The following is a 23,417-nucleotide window of genomic DNA, read 5'->3' on the forward strand; positions in this document are numbered from 1 at the left end:
TACAAAAACCTTATCATGATAAAATTTGTGCATCATTGTCTCAAAGCCCATTCACTCTTTTACTAATAGAATGTCCATCTAGCAAGGAAGTATGAATAAAAATATTGTCTATTGTTGTGCTACTGTTGCCCTGCACCCTGGTTAGAAAAAATACAGTCCAAATCAGGTCATATGAACTGGGAGATCATTCAACATTCTTTTTCTTGCACTGTCACACACAAAATTAGTATTGAAGTCACCACATCCAACTAATTTTTGGTACTTCCTATAAAGTGAATCAAGAACCTCCTCTAGCTTGAACAAAAGTGCTCCAAAGTCAGAGGACCTATAAACAACTATAATTAAAAGTTTAATTTTACTAAATTCAACTGCCCCTGCACAGCATTCAAATCCCTGTTCAGTGCAGTGCTTTGATACATCTACAGACACAAAAGGATATGACCACTTCCCCACTTCTCAAAGAAATCCTTGAAGAACGGTCAGCTACTCTGTATTGTGGTAAAGGAAGCCTCTTAATTGTTGTATTATTTAAGTGGTGCTCTGGAAAATCCAGGAGTCATGAGATTGCAGTCATGTGTGTGAGTTGTGTTAGTGTGAGTGTGTATGTGCGTGTTTGTTGTCTAATTTTGATGAAGGCTTTACTGGCCGAAAGTTGTATTTGTGACAGTCTTTTTGTTGTGCCTATCTGCAACTCAGCATCTCTGCTACATAGCGAGTAGCAACTTTCCTTTTCACAATGTTGTTAAGTGTTGCTCTGACATACCAATAATGTCAGAGTCAACATCTATGAACAGTTCACTAACTTTATCTCCAATATCTCTTATATTTTGATGACATATGCTATTTTCTGCACAACTTGGATACCTGACCTTCTTTGAAGGTGGGTCCTATGTTAAAGAGACTTTCTTTAAGTAGGAATACCTATCAGCTTACTTCAGTCTAAAAAAGGTACAGATCTAACAGCAACTATTAAAGAAATTTTCCCATGGGTGATTCCACCACTGCTCACTACACCGTCACCTATAAGCTTTGCCAACCTCCCCTTCCCATACACATTGAGGTGCAGGCCATGGCTAGTGAAACCCAATCATTCATAGACTCAACTGGTACCACTACAATGTGAGCCATGCTCTCCATCATCAGTGCCTTCTGAGGTCTGCTGTATGTTTCCTACACCCACAGCTACAAGAGGCTCCTCATCTCTAAACTCTCACAGTTAGTAAAATCTACTGCTGCAAAATACAACTGACAGGATATCTTCTCCTCCTTGTAGCATTCTTACCAACTGTCAGTTCCCATTCCCCATCACCCTTCTTCCTCCTCATCTTATCTAGTTACTCCTTTGTGTTTTGTAACTGCAGCGGCAGTGCGCTTATCCTGGCGTCACGCTGAGGAGCTCTAGGCACGACGCCAACTGGGTGGGCGGCCTAACAACAAGGGGACTGGGCACTCGAGATATATCAAGATATTAGAGTCTGGGATGTTTGGGATGGGTCATTCATACTGACCCAACAGGTTTATGCTCCTGCTCCTCTATTAGTTATTTCTGATAAATATTCTGCATTTCCAGGAGAAGATCTCATTAGAAATCCCACTGGCTTGCCCATTGCATCCCTTCTCTTAGTGGAAATACTATGAACAAATCTCACACCATAACCCACTACTCACAAACCTACAACAAAGCCCACACTTCTCGTACATGGTAAGATGTTAACAATTACTGAAAAACTAAACACCAACCTTCCATAAGTTCAGTTACTATGGTAGAATGATTTAAAGAACTAACAACAGTAATTTCAAAATTTGCTCTTGGCTAAGAAAGCAACTATACAACTAAACCACAACTAATATCAATACCACAAAAACTTGACACAATTTCTTGTCTAAAACCAAACATTTAAGTGTCCACTGAAATAACACTCAATGAAAGTAAACACAGTGAACAAAAGTTTTTATAGAAACACTTTGCCATAAACAGCAAGAAACACTGGCTGAAAATTACCATACTACATTTAATAAATGACTACATTAAGACTCAAAAAGGCTAAAATAGCAAACATTCAAAAATCCATGATGGGATGTAACAATATTATGAAAAGGAAAGTTGCTACTCACCATATAGCGGAGATGCTGAGTCACAGATGGGCACAACAAAAATACGGTCACAAATAAATAAAGCTTTCGGCCATTGCGGCCTTCGTCAACAACTGACATAGACACATAGACACACACACATATACATGCAAATAAACACAAAAGCGCAAATGCAACTCACACACATACGACTGTAGTCTCAGCCAACAGACACCAATTCCAGTTGCCTGAGACTATGGTCATGTTTGTGAGTTACATGTGTGTGTGTGTGTGTGTGTGTGTGTGTGTGTGTGTGTGTGTGTATGTGTGTGTGTGTGTGTGTGTCTCCGTCTACATCTATTGTTGAAGAAGGCCTTAATAGCTGAAAGCTTTATTTATTTGTGACAGTCTTTTTGTTGTGCCTATCTGCAACTCAGTATCTCCGCTATATGCTGAAAGGCTAAAATAGCTTGTTTAAACCCGAAATGGGGTATTCCAAGAAAATAAAGGGAAGAAACTCACTTTATAAAAATTTAAAAATCTGTGCCCAACTCATAAAAAAGAATATACACAAATATCTGCATTGTGAAGCTCTTATCAAAATATCAGCCTTTTGGGAGAGTCCTCTGCAGGATGTTTTAGAATAAACACCAGATATAATACTTATAATATGCTTCCATATTCTGAAAACCATAACCTGTAAGTCAAATTAAAAAAGAGTATTGTGTGTGTGTGTGTATGTGTGTGTGTGTGTGTGTGTGTGTGTGTGTGTGTGTGTGTGTGTGTGTGTGTGTGTGTGTGTGTCTATATATATAGTGATGTCCACAATAGCAAATTTATAAGTAAAACAATAGGAACATTTGTATGTCATATACTTACGAGATGCTCTACTGCAGAATTGGCAAATGCATAATTTGATTGCCCAGGAACACCACATGGTCCAGATCCACTTGAGAAAAATACAAAGTACTTAAGATCAGGGCATAGTGTTCTAGATTCCATATCTAACCAGTATGCTGCTGAATATTTGGGTTCCCATACTTCACGGAATGTTTCCGCTGATTGATTTTGTATGAGGCCATCTCTTAGCACCTGTTAGCAAGCAATGGAGCAGATTTGTTAGCAACATGATCAATGTAAATTATATTCTGTGAGTACATATTGCGCAAATTAAGCCAATAAACATTGACAATCCTGGGAAGGTTTTGAGGCCACACTTCGCTTGAGAAATGATGGTCATGCAAGAAAAATTAATTTCAGAATACTTGAAATTGGAAACTCATCCTAAGTCAGTAAAGAAGTATGTTATTGCACTATTTTCTATGAATTAAATGAAGATGACACTTACTCTCATGTATGCCACAGTATGTATTCATTCAGTCACTATGTTCAACAAATCCAAACCCATGAAAGAGGAGAGCCTTCAGGGAAGGGGAATGAGATAAGTTAAAACAAAGTGAAGAATTTCATTAATAATTAACAACTGTTAACTGACTATTGGCAGTTGTTGGCAGTTGTTACAAGGGAGGCATTGTGCATCATGGAGAGATTTACTATTGAAAGTTCGAGAGAGCACTTCCCGGGAAGAGTTGGACAACACGTTACTTCCCCCTACATACATCTTGCATAATGATCATGAGGAGAAAATTCGAGAAATTAGAGCCAATAAAGAGGATTACTGACAGTCATTCTTCCCACATGCTATTCGTGAGTGGAACATGGTTGGAGGGCTCAGTTAATAGTACGAAAAGTACCCTCCACCACACACCATTAGGTGGCTCTTGGAGAATGATGTAGCTGTAGATGTTGATAAACTGTGCTTATTCAAGCTATTTTTCATGCTTATTCAAGCTATGTTTCACATAGCAAAACTATCAGGAAAGGAGCAATTTTGAAGATTCTCATTGCTTAGAGGAGGGACCTGTTTGCGTTGCAAACTACCCTTTTCACATGCAGTAACCAAAGCAATATGCCATAAAATATCACTCGTAGGTACTAGAAATCAGTTTCCACTAAAGGAGATGATCTCTCCTCCTAGATTATACTCAGATATTCAAAAGTCATCTTAGTGTTTCTGGATCAGAAACTGACCAACTGCTTCTTGCTTACATTTATGCCTATTTCACTTATGTTTATCACTTCTCCATTGTTGCAAGATGACCTGAAGAATTGCACAATCTCATAACTGCTTAATTCTGCAAAATAGCATTAGATTACATCTAACATTAGAATGAATTTCTGTCATATGTAATCATATGTAATTTATATGTATTATAAACAACAGGGATCCCAGCACACTTCCGTTTGACACTTTTGACAATATGTCCATTTTCTCTTTGGTATCTTTGCTGACACTTACCCTATGGTTCTGACCTGTAAAAATATCCTTCCTTAAGCTCATGTCAAATGGGAACTTATTGGAGACATTTCCAACAGATTTAAGAACCTTGCTCTGATCACTAGTCAGTAAGGTAAAGTCTGCATGGAAATTATTTTTTCTCTTGTGCTGTGTTTGTCAAATACAATAAAACTAAACTGATTTTCTTAGTTGCAACAAATACCATGTTTGGAGTAAATTTTTGGAATCTGGGTGTGACAGTTCCAATATTTTTCAAAATATCTTATAAGATATTCAGTTATTTGCTTTACATTGCTCACTTTTGTTGAGATAACACAAAATGAGAGCTGCTCATAGAGCACACGTGATGCATACTAACTCATGAGACAGGAAGATGGATTGAACCCATGTGGTGGACTTGCAACAATTAACATTAAGCAGTAAATCTACTGGAAAGTAATTAACATTAAGCAGTAAATCTACTGGAAAGTAAGTGTGGCAGTTGCAATATCTTTGAAGAGATCTTACAAGCAGCTCAGTTATTTGATTTACATTTTATCTTTATTGCTCATGTTAACACAATACAAGCTTTGCTTATATAGTTTACAGTGAACTAGGTTTTGAGACAGTAAGATGAGCTAGACCTGGATCGAATATGCGTAGCGAATTAACAACCATGGCTGGTTGCACTGGCCAGCCTGTGTGTGGTTTTTTGGCTGTTTCCAATGCTCCCTTAGTCAACTGACGGGTTGGACCCCAATTTACAACTCATAAAAAATAATACACAAACAGCTAAAATATGATTACACACAGAACAAAGTTTACACAATTCACAAACAGCGGGCACAAATGATTTCCCTCCCTTAGTTAACTGATGACTGCAGCAACAGAAAGGGCATCCGGCTGCAAATTTAAATAAAATAAATTTGCCAGACCTTGAGTACAGTGGACACTATACAATGCAAAATTAATGCTACGAAGAAGAAGAAGAAGAAGAACAACAACAACAAAAGCAACAATGTTGCTTAAGCAAGATATGAGTACAGAATGTGGGTCTCCCCTTGTCTTCAAATTTGTTCCCTCACATCCTGGGGTCTGAGTGACCTGCCCTTCCTTTTTAACCTCCCCCAACCTATCCTTCTTTCCTTTATGGAGAAGGAACTAACAGTTCCAAAAGCAAGGGTGGTTTTGTGTTCTTCTGTCTTTTATCTTTGTCCACTAGCAGCACTAAAAAAGATTTCTGGTTAATTGTGGGTTAGAAGGATGAATGCTTTTGCTGGACCATTAGTTGTGGTTAAATGTCTCTTCCCTCACCCCAATTTAATGTAGTGTTCACTCAACAGAATGTAGAGGACTACAGGCAACACATTTAACTATTTAAGTCTTGGACTAATAGCTGCTCAGGTTGAAGCTTGTTTCTTAAAAACCTGTCTTGGATTAAAAATGTGTTTTTGTGTGTTGTGCCTCAGAAAGAAATGGTGTATAAAATGAGTGAATGTGCCAGGCTACAATAAATAGTTTTCAATGTATTTATGTCACATATCCTAAAAGATATTGTTCAGCTTCTATGGGAGTTTCTCTGTATGGAGAATAAAGGTTGCAATATTTATGACCGATGCTGCCATTTATCCAAAACATATTAAACTTTTTCATGTCTTGTATTCTGGAAACGTCAGTATTCAATTCATGGTTATTTTAGAGATCTTTTAAAACTATTTTGACTCTTAAATTTTTCTAGTCATAAAAACATACAACTGTATATAAGCATTCTACGTTAAGAGAACCAGATGTGAATACAATAATTAAAACGACAACGGAGGTTTCCAGAATATTCTGAAGCGCACATTTAGATTACAGGTAGTAGTTGAAAACATGCCAGAATTTAGTTCTATGAAGATCGTTCTAGAGTTCAGTTCACAATTTGCATTCCCCAGAGACACATCATTTCTACTTGATATTATTTTTGCAAACAATTCATGGTTCTTTAGTTCTCTGAAAATTCACATGAACTGAACTTATTTGTACAGGTGCTCTCACTTTGCATCACGTGTAGCATGGTGTGATTTTCTGATATGGTTTGGTGGGAAAATGTGAAGTCACTGTTAATGTGATCTCCTTTTGTGACATTTTACTAATTTCCCATGTTATTAATGAGTAAAACACGAACTAATCTCTAAAAAGAAGTGATGGTAATAACTCCAATGTGCAAATCAACACACATCCTTTCTACAGATAAAACCTGTCATATTTCCTGGGCAATAAGCAACATTTCAATAGAGAACCACAAAAAAACTGAGTATATTACATTTCAAATAACAACTCGTCAACTGCTAGAAGAATGCACAGTAAGTCACACACAATTTCCAACTTTTACATCTCAGCAAAAGAATAAATTTGATATTTATGTGAATTAGGCAAGAGAATGGTTACACTATGCAGCACAGATACTTGGAACACATTCAGCAGAGGATGAAATTTTCATAATTCACTTCTATCTGTCTGGCACTACTGAACCCGTTCAAGTTCAAGTTTGAAACTGTAAGAAATTGTATTAAATGGAAATTTCATGAGCTGTTTAACTGACATCATTCTGTGATACTAGTGTATGAAAATTATCAATTTGACATTGATCTATCATTGAGCTATCACCATAGATGGTGCTCTGAGCAAATAACAGATTTAGAGTGTAAGTGCATGCAAGCAGCACGTATGCAATGGACTATAACATGCATGTGATGTCGGAGGTGGGTCTTGTATAGAGGAGCTCAGTTCACACCTGAAGTGGCCATAACACTCTGCATCAGCATATAGTGGCAGAAAGGTACCAACAAACAGCAGTTACCTTAAAATTTAATAGCAACATCTATATGCCACCAAACTTACACGTGTCACATAAAAAGACATGAAAATGCAACATTGAAAGGCAACTGTCAAAACAGTTATTAGCTCAATTTTTGGAATAAAAGTGCACTATGGCTCACCACTAAAATGAAATAGAAAAGCAACTTCTGCTCTTCACTGTGCTAATCTCTTTCTTACAGTACTTAGTATAATATGCTCTGTTTTGAGTAAGTTATTTTTTCTGATTTATGTTAGACCAGCACATCCTCCTCTCTTAAGAGAGTCTCCTTGAAAGAAACGAATATAGTTCTTATTTAAGCTTCTGACTTTTCAGAGTTTCAATCCAATATGTTTCTGTATTGTCTTATGGAACCAGAATATCATTGTATACATAGTATAAAAATATGCTTATCATACCTGGTAACTATCTATCATGCTGTAAGCGGTTTCACTTAAGAGAAAAAGTGTGTTACTTACTACAGCCAGGTGAAATATTGCAATGACAGTGCCCATTTTATTTGCCTGGTTTATAATACTTTTTGCTCCATCATTTGTGCACATATTATCCACAGCAACATGCACTGCCACACCCTTTTTCCTCAATCTTTCCAGACAAAGCTGCTGATATGCTGTGCATGCACCTCTTCTAGATGTAATGACCAACTGTCGTAGGCCACGTGAAACTAGCCAGTTTGATAGCTGGAGGCCAACTCCTCCAAGACCACCTGTGTATTGCAGTTTTGTAGATAATTTTGCTACAAATATGAAGTTACTATACATGTAAATGTCTTTATTTTTGCTATAGTTATATACCTGTAACAATACAGACTGCATTATGAGTGAAGCTAATCCTAGGTTTTGCCTGTACCATCAAGGGCTGGGATATCTTGGACTCATTGTGTTTTTCTTCTTCCCTGATGCAAAGCAGAACTTTTCCTATATGATGTCCACTAGCCATGTACCTGAAGAAAGATGGCAGTAAATGCATTACAAATTATAACAAACAGCATTTATGAATACTGAGGTATTTGTTTGTTGTAGTGATTGGACTTGACACTGAACATTTTATCTGAACATACAAAACTAGTCTACTTTAACAAAGAAAGATAACAGGAAAGTATACAGGTTAAAATTATCAATTGATGAAGGAGCTGAACAAAATTAACATACTAATACAATGAATGCATTCAAGCTAATCTTCCCTTCCTTAATTTCGTATAGGTTAAAGCTGGTGTTAGTGGATGACAATGAATACAATTTCAATAAGTATCTACATGTCCCACAGTTTTTACCCTTCACTTGAGTTTCCTTCATGCACTATTCCCAATGTTCTTTCTCCTAGATTTGAATACCAATATCCCATGAAAATTGCACCACCCAGAAAGAATGATTTGAATGAATCCAAACAACAGAGAGTGTGCAGAAAAGTGTACCAGCAAAAGTGATGAAACCTGCATCAAATGGCATACATGTATGCCAATCAGCATCTACATCTACATCCATACTCCACAAGCCACCTGACGGTGTGTGGCGGAGGGTACCCTGAGTACCTCTATCGGTTCTCCCTTCTATTCCAGTCTCGTATTGTTCGTGGAAAGAAGGATTGTCTGTATGCTTCTGTGTGGGCTCTAATCTCTCTGATTTTATCCTCATGGTCTCTTCACGAGATATACGTAGGAGGGAGCAATATACTGCTGGACTCGTCGGTGAAGGTATGTTCTCGAAACTTTAACAAAAGCCCATACCGAGCTACTGAGCATCTCTCCTGTAGAGTCTTCCACTGGAGTTTATCTATCATCTCCATAATGCTTTCGTGATTACTAAATGATCCTGTAACAAAGCGCGTTGCTCTCCATTGGATCTTCTCTATCTCTTCTATCAACCCTATCTGGTACGGATCCCACACCGCTGAGCAGTATTCAAGCAGTGGGCGAACGAGTGTACTGTAACCTACTTCCTTTCTTTTCGGATTGCATTTCCTTAGGATTCTTCCAATGAATCTCAGTCTGGCATCTGCTTTACACATCAACTTTATATGATCATTCCATTTTAAATCACTCCTAATGCATACTCCCAGATAATTTATGGAATTAACTGCTTCCAGTTGCTGACCTGCTATTTTGAAGCTAAATGATAAGGGATCTATCTTTCTACGTATTCACAGCACATTACACTTGTCTACATTGAGACTCAATTGCCATTCCCTGCACCATGCGTCAATTCGCTGCAGATCCTCCTGCATTTCAGTACAATTTTCCATTGTTACAACCTCTTGATACACCATAGCATCATCTGCAAAAAGCCTCAGTGAACTTCCGATGTCATCCACCAGGTCATTTATGTATATTGTGAACAGCAACGGTCCCATGACACTCCCCTGTGGCACACCTGAAATCACACTTACTTCGGAAGACTTCTCTCCATTGAGAATGACATGCTGTGTTCTGTTATCTAGGAACTCCTCAATCCAATCACACAATTGGTATGATAGTCCATATGCTCTTACTTTGTTCATTAAACGATTGTGGGGAACTGTATCGAACGCCTTGCGGAAGTCAAGAAACACGGCATCTACCTGGGAACCCGTGTCTATGACCCTCTGAGTCTCGTGGACGAATAGCGCGAGCTGGGTTTCACACGACCGTCTTTTTCGAAACCCATGCTGGTTCCTACAGAGTAGATTTCTAGTCTCCAGAAAAGTCATTATACTCAAACATAATACATGTTCCAAAATTCTACAACTGATCGACATTAGAGATATAGGTCTATAGTTCTGTGCATCTGTTCGATGTCCCTTCTTGAAGACGGGGATGACCTCCACCCTTTTCCAATCCTTTGGAACCCTCACCTCTTGTGTGACCAGAAACATCAGTGTTATGCCAAAGTCATTCACTGAGTAGCAGTACTGATGATGTAATAATAGTATTGAACCAAAATGCTGCTATAATTGATGCTGTTTTATTGCTGTAATTTATAAGTAGCAATAGGCCTATTTTAGCACAATGACCATCTTTAGGCTACTGTATATCCATATTGTATTGTGACGCTGTCACTGTCTTATAATCTTATTGCTGCAGAAGGAACTTCAGTTACAGATTAATTTTATTTGTTAGTCATTTAATGCAATTTTCACTTATGATTGTTGTAGATGGGAGATGTCTGCTTAAGTCTTCTGTTGGTGCTATATGCTATTGTAGTTTTTACAGCTAAGATTGACAGCTAATCTAGCATCACATTTTTACAATGTATAACCCAATCAGAATTTAGAGCTTCATTCCATTAACATTTGGTTTCAGCCAGGTTCTTGTCCCTAGTATTATGTGGGCCTTATCACCATTTATAAGTAAGACTAGTTCTGGGTCCTTCCCATAAATGCACCTCCTGTTAACTAATACTATATTAACGTTTTCTTTCTCCACTCTGCCAAAACAAATGCTGATCTCTTTAATTAATGGGAATACTAATATTTCCTATATGACATCAGAATGTATCTTCACAGGGCCCAAAAAAACCCACATGTGCATGCCACACATACACTACTACCCTAGTACTACTTCTTGCATATAGAACACGCTTGAAGCCTGTCAACTGAGGCCAACAGAGCTTCCAGCTGTTTACAGGGAGTGGCCAATTCCTTGTGCATCCATAAACAACAGGTGCACTCCCCAGCCATCTCTAATCAATATTTGTGTATGTCAAAAGGAATATAACATTAATCCAAGCAGTCACTGGATGCTATCTAAGTACTGCTGCTATGCTATTTCTGGTTTTTAACAACATTCCAAAGTCAGCTCACAGAACAAAAATTCGCTAAAATTGAAGCAAAAACTAAGAATAAGGTAGTACACACTAGTCAACATAGTTAAAGATTCAAATACTATTCACTTCTTTGCAGAAGAATGGGGAACAAAAATATAGCTAAATCATGTGTATAAACAGAAACTGCTGCTGCTCTTGGCACATATGTTCAACTCTGTGGCAACAGCTGCACTGAAAATGCAAGTACTGTACACAATGTTTGCAAGATTTGTAGAACTGGGGCACAGATTGGTTTTTGACCAACATCATACACAAAAATTTAAGCAAAAATTTTTCAGTGAATGAATGACGGGTTCTTTTTTGATCTGCAAATTCACCAGATATATTGCTAGCTGAACATGTCTGCAATATGTTTAGCCAAAAACTTGTTTGGCATGATCCTCTTGCAGTTCCTGTGTGTAATCAACTCTCACAGGTGAATTGTGTAGAGGGAGATTCCTCAGGAACATATCTAAGTCCTCTTTGATTCTTTGTTACAATACTTGAAGATTCAGATTTCAACATGTGGAGACTTCACATAATACAGAACTCTCAATACCTGCTGTGATATATAGTTTGAACATATTAATTATGTTTGCACAGTAATGTATTAGTGTGTAGTATAAAGGTCATTTCAATCAATCCTTCTTGGTATTGCAGTTTTGAGAAACATTAGTGTGCATGCAAGGAAACTGATGTCTGGCCATTAAGTGCATATGTAAACTAAAGCTGTCATCAATCCAAAAGTTGGTTTGCATGCAGTTATTTATTAGACATGTTCCCATTGGATATGGTATGACTTTGCTTTCCTGCAAATTTTTAACTGGCTTTTCCATCCAGTTATTTGGAGACTTACAGTTAAAAGTGGACTCTGAACCACAGTGTAGCTCATCATAATTTGTCTTATTAACAAATTAGTGTTGGAAAAAGTTCTGAGACTGACTAAGGATCAAACTCTGAACTTTTGACTTGTAGCCTGGATCTCACCAACTGTACCATGAAACTGTAATTCAGTGGACACTAAAATGATGGAAATATGTTGGTGGCATGGTTATCCTTGTGATGCAAAAGATTAAGTATGTGGGTAGCCAAGCAGCTACATTTTAAATGTTTACAGTGTGTTCTTGTACGTACTATGGCCTATTATGCAACTGAATTGTTAGTTTAACTGAACTTGTAACATTTCAAGTTTAAATAAATGATTATTGTAGAATCATCATCATCATCTTCTAGAACAGTTTCCAGACCCAGGTTGGATCTGTTTGGAACATAAGCCTCAACATCTAGTCTTGTTTTACTACCATCTTTCTGTATTCACCCTCGTCCAGTTCTCTTTTCTCTACACTGTCTGTCCCTTGGCCTTCCTCTTGATTGTTTCCTCTGCATCTCTATTTCATGTATCATCTTAGGAATATTCTCATTTTCCATTCTTTTTAAATGCCCCAACCATCTTAGTCCTCATGTTTCTATTCTTCTCTGCAAGGGTTTCTCTTCACTATTTCCATTACCCTTTCAGTCCACATCCTATTTTTCATTGTTACTCCTAGCCTACTTCTGATGAACTTTATTTCACATCACTATAGTCTGCTGACATTTCTTTCTTCATTACCCATGATTCTGATGCGTAGGGCAGTATTGGGTTGCAGTAACTTCTATATATTACTTCCTTGACTTTTTGTGGGATATCTTTGTTCCAAAATAGTCTCCTAACACTTCACAGGAATGCTTCTGCTGTCTGCCAAGTTCACTAAGCTCTTTCTCACTTCTTCCATTTTCCTATGCGTACTATGAGTACTTCACAAGTACTCAACACATTCCACCTTCTTCAATTGGTCAGCTTCAATACTTATTCTGCTAGTTGGTCTATCTTTCTTTCTAGTTGTAACCAGAATCTCACATATGTTGACACTAAAAGTCAAATCATATGTCTCACATTTTTCTTCTCAAGCATACAGCAGTTCCCGAATCTCCTCCTCTCTGTTTCCCCAATCATCAAGCCATCAGAAAACACTGTTGCTTTCATCTTGTATTTTCCAGTTTTCTCTGCCTCCTTAGTCAATATCTCATCCAGGACCACAGTGAAGAGGAGAGGTGGCAATGCACTGCCCTGTTTCATATCACTTGTCTGTTGGAACAGATCTGCCCTTTCGTTTCATATTTTTACACAACTCAAACTTTCACAGCACATCTCCTCCACTCTGCTTGTTGTCTCCTTTTCCAAACCCTTGTTTTCTACTGCTTCCCAGACCTTTCTTCTACAGACGCTATCAAATGCCTCTTCTATAGCAAGAAAGGCTATCACAACATCTTGCCCAAATTTATAGTGATGCACCTGAAACTGTCTCACTGCAAATATGAGGTCAGTTGACCACCCAAATATGAAGCCATGCTGTTCCTCTCTGAATTTTGTCCTTATCATCCTTGTTCAGATTCTACTCTCCAGGATCTTTTCATATATCTTGGCACACTGTGATATCAGTGTGACTCCCTTATAGTTTCTACAATCCTTCCTACTCCCTTTCTTGAATACAGGAACAATTAATGCCCTCTTCCAATCTTTTAAATCATCTTTTCATTCCATACCACCCTCCTCTCACAAGATACAGCCACTGTTTCCCAACATCCCCTGCTGCCCTCACCATTTTGACACTTACTTTGCCTTTCCCTAGTGCCATTCCTCCTTTCATTTTATCCATTGCCATTTTCATTTCTTTCTGTCAAGTCTGCACACCTTTTTGTGCAAGAGTAAGTGACTTTAAATCCTTGTGAAGATTATTCTTATTTCTAGTATTGAATCCATGAACTGAGCCATTGATTTGAAAATGTGATATATTTTTAATGAAACATTTAATTAAGGAATGAATATATTAGGAAGCAGTAGTTAGTATCCCTAGTTCCCTAAACAGGCCTCTGCAGGGTGTTCTCAAATTCACACCACATATAACTCTAATTGCACGTTTTTGTGCCCAGGAAACATTAGCTTGGCTTGATGAATTACCCCAAAAAATAATCCCATATAAAATTATGGAGTGAAAGTGAGCATAATATGCCAGTTTTTTCATTTTTATATCCCCTATGTCTGACAGAATTCGCATTGTAAATAGAGATTTGTTTAGACGCTTCAGGAGTTCTGTGGTGTGCTCCTCCCAGTTGAATTTATTATCAAGCTGTAATCCACAGAATTTAACACTGTCCACTTCCTCTATCTGCTTGTTATCATATGTTAGGCATATACTCGTGGAACACCACTTACAAGTTGTGAACTGCATGTAGTGTGTTTTTGGAAAGTTTAGTGACAAAGAATGGTCAGGAACCACTGATTAATGTCCGCAAAATGTTTTATTAGTCAACCTTTCTAAGACTACACTTGGTTTGCTATTTATTGCAATGTTTGTATCATTGGTAAACAAAACAAACTTGGCATCTGGGTTGTTACTGATATACACAAGAAAAAGTAAGGACCCTAAGATGGAACCTTGTGGGGCCCTACATGTAATTAGTTCCCAGTAGCTTAACATATGTCTCTTTCCTAATAACACCCTTTGTTGCCTGCCAGAGATATAAGATTTGAACCATTTTGCAGCATTTCTTGTTAAGTCATAATATTCTAATTTACTTAAAAGGATATTGTGATTTACACAGTCCACAAATCACACATCACAAAATATACCAGTTGCCTGCAATTTTCTGTCTAATGTCTTAAGTACATTTTCTCTGTAAGTGTAGATAGCCTTCTCAATATCAGAACCTGTTAGAAATCCAAAATGTGCCTTTGACAGTATGTTATTTGTGATAAGATGGTTATAAAGCCCACTGTATCTTACCCTTTCTAAAATTTTTGAGAATGCTGGCAAAAGTGAAACTGGATGGAAATTTGATGCTATTTGTTTGTCTCCCTTCTTAAACAGTGGCTTAACTTCAGCATATTTCATCCATTCAGGAAATATTCCACCAATAAACGACTGTTTACACAGATAGCTTAATATGTTACTTAACTCAGAATCACATTCTTTAATTAACTTTGTTGATAATTCATCATACCCACTAGATGTTTTTGATTTTAAAGATATTATGATGGACATTACTTCTGCTGAGATAGTGAGGGTCAAATTAATATTACGGAAGTTACTTTAAATGTCTTGTGTGAGGTATCCCAAGGCAGCATCTACAGAACCTGACAACCCCATATTTTCAGTAACAGTTATAAAATGTTTCTTAAAAAGTTCTGCAGCATCTGTCCCCAACGTATCATTTACTGTTATTGCTATTTGCCCCTCTTCATGTCTGGTTCTACCAGTCTCCTCCTCCTCTATATCCCATATTGTCTTTATTTTGTTACCTGATATGAATATCTTTTCCTTGTAATATATTTGCTTTGATGTCTGTATTACAGCCCTTAATATTTTGCAGTATTTCTTGTAATGTGCTATAGCAGACAAGTTGCAGCATTAGAAAATTGCAGCAAAATGCAGGAAGATCTGCAGCAGATAGGCACTTGGTGCAGGGAGTGGAAACTGACCCTTAACATAGACAAATGTAATGTACTGCGAATACATAGAAAGAAGGATCCATTATTGTGTGATTATATGATAGCGGAACAAACACTGGTAGCAGTTAGTTCTGTAAAATATCTGGGAGTATGCGTACGGAATGATTTGAAGTGGAATGATCATATAAAATTAATTGCTGGTAAGGTGAGTGCCAGGTTGAGATTCATTGGGAGAGTCCAAAAAATGTAGTCCATCAACAAAGAAGGTGGCTTACAAAACACTCGTTCGACCTATACTTGAGTATTGCTCATCAGTGTGGGATCCATACCAGGTCGGGTTGACAAAGGAGATAGAGGAGATTCAAAGAAGAGCTGCGCATTTCGTTACAGGGTTATTTGGTAAGAGTGATAGTGTTACGGAGATGTTTAGCAAACTCAAGTGGCAGACTCAGCAAGAGAGGCACTCTGCATCGTGGTGTAGCAGGCTGTCCAGGTTTCGAGAGGGTGCAATTCTGGATGAGGTATCGAATATATTGCTTCCCCCTACTTATACCTCCCTAGGAGATCACGAATGTAAAATGAAAAAAATTCGAGCGCTCATGGAGGCTTTCAGGCAGTCGTTCTTCCCGCAAACAATACGCGACTGGAACAGGAAAGGGAGGTAATGACAGTGGCATGTAAAGTGCCCTCCGCCACACACTGTTGGGTGGCTTGCAGAGTATAAATGTAGATGTAGATGTAGCATCAATGTCAGAACTGTTTCAGATTGACAGATACACTTTTCTTTTTGTTTTACAAGATGCCTCTATTCCTTGAGTAATCCAAGGCTTCTTTGTAGATTTTGATCTAACCTTGGTTAATTTTGGGGGAAAACAGTGTTCAAATAAGTTAAGCACTTTATTAGCAAGAGTGTTATATTTTTCATTCATGTCATGAGCACTGTAAACATCACTTCAGTGAATGTCTCTGAGGAGTGTCCTAAAATAATAAATGTTTGGCTTATAGATTACCCTCTTGAGTTCAGATTTAACAGATTTTATATCCTGTTCGGTATAAACAATTAACAGAAGGAACTGCATGTCATGGTCTGGTTTTGTAATATAATTTTGTTCATTGGACTTTTCTCTAAAGATATTATCAATGGCTGTTTGGGAGTAATTTGCTATCCTAGTTTGGAACTTTACAGTGGGAATTAAGTTGAATGATAGCATTACTAAATCAAATACATTCTTATTGGGAGAGTCTTTAAGGCAATCTACACTGAAGTCACCAGCAACCACTATTTCTTTGTTTTTGGTTATGGGCCGCTACAGCTTCAATGTGATTTATGAACAGATTAAAATTACCTGCAGGTGCTTGATATACACTTAATATTATGAAGGATTATTTATGAAATTCTTCTTCTGTTGCACATGCTTCCATATGCTGTTCTAGGCAAAATTTATGAATGTCTATGTTCTTAAATTTATGACAGTTCCTAATGAATATGCAACTCCTCCTTTCTCCATTTCTGCTCTAAAAATATGAGATGCTAACCTAAATCCTGTAACACTTAAAAGTTCTATACCAGTGGTCACACGATGTTCAGAGAAGCAGATTATGTCAGCTGGGTTTGAGGACTCTTAATTCATGTATGCAGATAATTAATTCATTAATTTTATTTCTCAGTCCTCGAATATTCTGATGCAATAAAGATAGCTGATATTTCACAATGACTGAGCTAAAATTGGGTAGAGTTGAAATTACCACTGATGCTGAAAATTCTTAACCAACAGCTGTGTATGCTGATGTAATAATCTAGAATTATGTTTTTTGGTTTCTTTCTCAAACTGAAGGTTTGTCTCAATCATAACCTCTCTTAAATCTTGGTTTCTTTCTGTCCTCCCTACCCTAAAAAAGGGCCTTTTCTGAACCCTATAACCACTGGTATTTTATCACCCATGACAGTGCCTCCCCCCTTTAACTTTCCTGCTATTTTCCCAGCCAGTTTACCCTTTCCTCTCCTGGTGAGGTGAAGGCCATGCCTAGTATTCCCACTTATTGAGAGAATCAACAGGAACCACAACAAAATGTGACCCTGCACCCAATATAAAGCAGCAGTTCTAGCTCAAAATTAACTATCCTGATAAAGGAGTTCAAATGAGGTCGGTCATGGCACCCAAGAACAGGTACAAACTCAGCAATAGTATGCTTCAATGTTGATGCAATCTTTGCCAGGTCACACTCTATACTGTACCCAGGATCTCTGTCAACACTATTACCTGGCCCACTCACTATAACCATGGTGTCTTCCTTCGTGAAATCTTTGAAAAGTGATCCTAAATTCTCTGTCACCTGCTCCAAACCAGCATAAGATTTAAAAAAAAATTGGTGACCTGGTATTCTGATCCTAGTTCATCCTACAAAAGTTGGCCAACACCTCTTCCATGGGAACTACCTAACAACAACACTTTCTTTCTCTTTACTGATTTCCCTACATTCTCACTTTTCAATTTGCTGCTGAAAGATTTTTGTGCCCCATGTACACCTGCAACTGCTTGTGGCTCACTAGCTTCTAACTGAAGCAATAGGTCAAATCTGTTTCCCATATTTCACCACAAAGCTGTCAGACAATGTTCTAGGCCTGTTCCTCCTGTTGCCTGTTGCCACTTCCCACCTCTCATTGCCGTTCTACCTCCTTAACCTGTCAAGATCTCCCCTGGCCTTGTCTTCCTCAGCCCAAAGGGCAGCAATTTTCCCCTCCTGTTCTAGTATCTTCCTGTCTCTACTACATATCCAACAAAACCACTGATGAGTCTCATTTACTGCCCCTACTTCCATGCCACTACAGTCACCCACATGGAAAAAACTACAGCACCTGTCACACCAAAGCCCCATCCTAGCAGGTCTATGGCAAGTCAAGCACTTTTCACTCATGATAAACATAATAGTTTATTAAGAATAAGTGAGTTGAATTACAGATAAACACAAAAATATGATTCCACAAATTTGGTCTATATGCAACTGTATGTAAACAAAAACAACAGTGCAAAGTTTCTGAAACAACAACTTAAACTTTATCGATGGAGAGAGCAAAAAACAATTAAATGAAATTGTGTAGATTTGCTGTGACAAAATGTAAAGGGAAAGTATGACTATAACCCAACTGTACAATCTTTTCACATTTTATGCTATATTACGTAAAGAAAAATGAAACTCTAATTCTCCTTTCCTGGTTCTCTGTCTTCTTTCATTCCTTCGTGATTCTTATACTCATCCCTAGCAGATGGCGGTTGCCATCTACTGCCCCAGGAGGTGGTAATGTTACATCTGTTACAGCCCTATTTGTTTCATAATTATAGAGAATGTAATCCATCAAAGATTTCAGCAATAGATTCCAGCTGTACCATGTTACTTTGTGGCTCTCTTTCTTCCAAAATCAGGAGTTATATTTCACTACACCATTTCTCTTGCAGAATTCCAGCACTCTCTTTCCTTCTTCCTTTCTATTTCCCTATCCTTCTTCCTTTCTACTTCCCGATCCTTCTGCTCCCAGGACATTTTCATACCCTGATCTTTCACTCCCTACATGTGAATTCAAGTATCATTTGTCCATTCAACTGCTTTCATAGTTCTGCTTCAAAGCTTTCCTCCTCTTGGTAATTATAAAAGTTTTACTCAAATTGTAACTGAACTGTAGAATACAGTATGTAATTGTTACTGTATAATCAAAATGTCAAGGCCTATATGTAATGACACAACATGTATGAATTAAAATATATCATATGTCTAAATAAATAAATAAATAAATTGCTTCAAACATTTATTAACTGCACTTAAGAATTTTATCTGTTGGTGCTGTGGAGAAATATCTACAGAGGAAAAATTCACAGTTCAAGTGAAGTGAGATTGTAGTAAGAAGGATGATCAAAAAGGTATATTTCTTGTCAGGAATATTTCAAGCACTTTCTCATGTGACAACTGCTTCACTAATTTTAAAGACTTTCTAAATCTAACAAGTGACTATGAAATAAAATTACATTCTTCACCCGAAACAGGGCTATATATTCATCAGCAAAGAATTAAGGAAACTTTCTTTTTAATTAACTCTCATAAAAGCAACCACACAGATATGCCAGTGTCTCAATGTGACAAAAGACAAGTTTAAGATACAAGGGGCATGTTAAAAAAAAGAATGGCAGTTGGCTGGGTACTGAGACATTCACACTAAATGACAATATGAGGCAAGAGACCAAGAGGAAGACTTGACAGACAGGTGGATCATTGGAATAAAGGATAGTGTGAAGAAGATAGAGGCTGCAGATGATGATGATGATGATGATGAGTGTGAGAAAATGACAGTTTAATTAAACACTTTCAGTACAAAACTGTGACAAAATTTAAGTAAATAATCATAGGATTCACCTAAAAGCCTCTTCTGCTTGATTTCTTGAAAACACTTTCCTGGGTAAAGGCTTTACAACACCTTTTCTTAATCCTTCCTCCATTAACTCTTTCAGCTGATACAGTTCATCATCATGATGAGATCCAAAAAGTACATCCAGACGGACTCCATGAAATGAAATATTTTTCAGAAACACACCAAGACCTACAAAAAAGTCACTAACTTAAAAAATTAGCAAACAACTTAGAGTTTATTGTAAAAAAATATGCAATAAAACCACTTTTATATTGTTAACAGAATTCTCTGTGTCACTGAGATTAGCTGTTAGCACCTTTGACTTCTAATGTTTGATTTTGTTATATTATCATCATAATAAATAAATACACATTGTGCTGGCTAATTGCACGTGATAAAAGTTAGAATGTGAAATGTTCGAAGTTTCATTGTGGTAGGGAAATCGTAATAAAGTGATAGGATTATTTCAAAAGTACTGAGGGTGAGTTTAAATGAAAAAGGGTTTGAATACTTATGTTCATATGATTGTAAGATAGTAGTCAATGAATTAGTGAATGTTGTAACAGGTATTTGTATTATTACACACACAAAAGATGGTCACACATCAGGTTAATACAACCAGTGAAAAGTGATATGATTTTACCCATTTACACTGGAGAGAAATTGAAGTAGAGGTATGTGTCACATGAAGAGGGAGCACTTTTGCAAAATCAGTGAATGCAAGCAAATGGCTGTGATATTGTCAGTCAGACTCGTCTCTGCAAGACATGTCACACATCAGATCTTTCACAATTTCATCACTGTCATATGATTAATGGCAGATGCAACAACTGAGCTCATCAAGAACCACTAGGCCAAGGATCTACCATTTCCCTATGAGTGTCTCAATTTGGGTAAAACTTCTACTGTCAGGGTCGGTTGCTGCAGTCAACACAGTATGGTTGAAAGGGGGTCTCATTTAATAGTTCAGTATGTAGACGCATGCTGATAAGACTGCAGATCATTTACAAATTAAATGCTGCATGAGAAACTTATTGTTGTTTTATCACCATTTTTTGCCAATTCTGTGGAAATACGACAGTCCAGCATTGCAGAAGCCGCAGGCAGCAGATAAGTCAGTTACAGTAATGGGACTCTTTATACAATGCGAGGCACACAAAGGCCAATACTGTGAACCTGCCAGCGCAGCAATAAGACAGGGATCTTACAGAAGCAGTTTCCCCAATGGTGGACAGAAATGTCTGAAATGCGACTGGAAGCAGTGCAGCGGCACAACAGATGAGCCGCTATCTCATATATATAGCTGTGACTTTTCAGCAGAGGTATTCACAGCCCAGCAGATTGACTATGATGAGGGGGACCCACCAGGCATCTCCACACTAAGGGTTGGCAAGCAGCCCACGAGCCCAGCCAGCTGCCAGCTGCTCTACTAGAGCAAAGCTCACCTTCTGGAACTTTGTCCTCGTACACTGGTGGGCCACTCCAGGCTGCAGCTTGGGCATGTGATGATGTGATGTCATGCAGAGAGGGAGAGACAGGTCTGGTGAGGCAGTATGCTGACAGAATTGAGGCATAAGCCAATATATATATATATATAGACATGTCTGCTTGTGTCTGTATGTGTGGATGGATATGTGCATGTGTGCGAGTGTATACCTGTCCTTTTTTCCCCCTAAGGTAAGTCTTTCCGCTCCCGGGATTGGAATGACTCCTTACCCTCTCCCTTAAAACCCACTTCCTTTCGTCTTCCCCTCTCCTTCCCTCTTTCCTGATGAGGCAACAGTTTGTTGCGAAAGCTTGAATTTTGTGTGTATGTTTGTGTTTGTTTGTGTGTCTATCGACCTGCCAGTGCTTTCGTTCGGTAAGTCACCTCATCTTTGTTTTTTATATATATATATATATATATACACACACACACACACACACACACACACACACACACGAAAGCGCTGGCAGGTTGATAGAAACACAAACAGACACATACATACACACAAAATTCAAGCTTTCGCAACAAACTGTTGCCTCATCAGGAAAGAGGGAAGGAGAGGGAAAGACGAAAGGAAGTGGGTTTTAAGGCAGAGGGTAAGGAGTCATTCCAATCCCGGGAGCGGAAAGACTTACCTTAGGGGGAAAAAAAGGACGGGTATACACTCGCACACACACACATATACAGACACAAGCAGACATATTTAAAGACAAAGAGTTTGGGCAGAGATGTCAGTCGAGGCGGAAGTGCAGAGGCAAAGATGATGTTGAATGACAGGTGAGGTATGAGTGGCGGCAACTTGAAATGAGCGGAGATTGAGGCCTGGTGGGTAACGGGAAGAGAGGATATATTGAAGAGCAAGTTCCCATCTCCAGAGTTCGGATAGGTTGATGTTGGTGGGAAGTATCCAGATAACCCGGACGGTGTAACACTGTGCCAAGATGTGCTGGCCGTGCACCAAGGCATGTTTAGCCACAGGGTGATCCTCATTACCAACAAACACTGTCTGCCTGTGTTTATTGCTGGTCATTCCCACATAGAATGCATCACAGTGTAGGCAGATCAGTTGGTAAATCACGTGGGTGCTTTCACATGTGGCTCTGCCTTTGATCGTGTACACCTTCCGGGTTACAGGACTGGAGTAGGTGGTGGTGGGAGGGTGCATGGGACAGGTTTTACACCGGGGGCGGTTACAAGGATGGAGCCAGAGGATAGGGAAGGTGGTTTGGGGATTTCATAGGGATGAACTAACAGGTTACGAAGGTTAGGTGGACAGCGGAAAGACACTCTTGGTGGAGTGGGGAGGATTTCATGAAGGATGGATCTCATTTCAGGGCAGGATTTGAGGAAGTCGTATCCCTGCTGGAGAGCCACATTCAGAGTCTGGTCCAGTTCCGGAAAGTATCCTGTCACAAGTGGGGCACTTTTGTGGTTCTTCTGTGGGGGATTCTGGGTTTGAGGGGATGAGGAAGTGGCTCTGGTTATTTGCTTCTGTACCAGGTCGGGAGGGTAGTTACGGGATGCGAAAGCTGTTGTCAGGTTGTTGGTGTAATGGTTCAGGGATTCCAGACTGGAGCAGATTCGTTTGCCATGAAGACCTAGGCTGTAGGGAAGGGACCGTTTGATGTGGAATGGGTGGCAGCTGTCATAATGGAGGTACTGTTGCTTGTTGGTGGGTTTGATGTGGACAGACGTGTGAAGCTGGCCATTGGACAGGTGGAGGTCAACGTCAAGGAAAGTGGCATGGGATTTGGAGTAGGACCAGGTGAATCTGATGGAACCAAAGGAGTTGAGGTTGGAGAGGAAATTCTGGAGTTCTTCTTCACTGTGAGTCCAGATCATGAAGATGATCTGGTAGTGTTGGTAGTATTTTGATTTGTAGGCACCCGACTTTCAGAAAATTATAATATATTAAAGGTGATGAACCAGAAGAATCATTAGTTCAAAGCTTTCCACTGTGAAAATTGAAATCCGATGTTCTGTAAAGAATAAT

The 23,417-nt window shown here is 38.5% G+C and overlaps 1 protein-coding gene across 1 annotated transcript in view; it reads right to left on the reverse strand.

The window, feature by feature from the left end:
- Positions 1–23,417, reverse strand: part of LOC126475487 (fatty acid synthase-like) — a 412,274-nt gene that overhangs the window by 60,713 nt on the left and 328,144 nt on the right. Inside the window, exons 27-30 of the mRNA XM_050103394.1 lie at positions 19,944–20,127; positions 8,066–8,214; positions 7,730–7,977; positions 2,953–3,165 (exon numbers count right to left, since the gene is read on the reverse strand). Coding sequence (XP_049959351.1) covers positions 2,953–3,165; positions 7,730–7,977; positions 8,066–8,214; positions 19,944–20,127 — 794 coding nt within the window. The remainder of the gene's footprint in view (positions 1–2,952; positions 3,166–7,729; positions 7,978–8,065; positions 8,215–19,943; positions 20,128–23,417) is intronic.

This window comes from Schistocerca serialis, chromosome 4, assembly GCF_023864345.2.
Source record: "Schistocerca serialis cubense isolate TAMUIC-IGC-003099 chromosome 4, iqSchSeri2.2, whole genome shotgun sequence".
Classification (NCBI taxonomy): Eukaryota; Metazoa; Arthropoda; class Insecta; order Orthoptera; family Acrididae; genus Schistocerca; species Schistocerca serialis.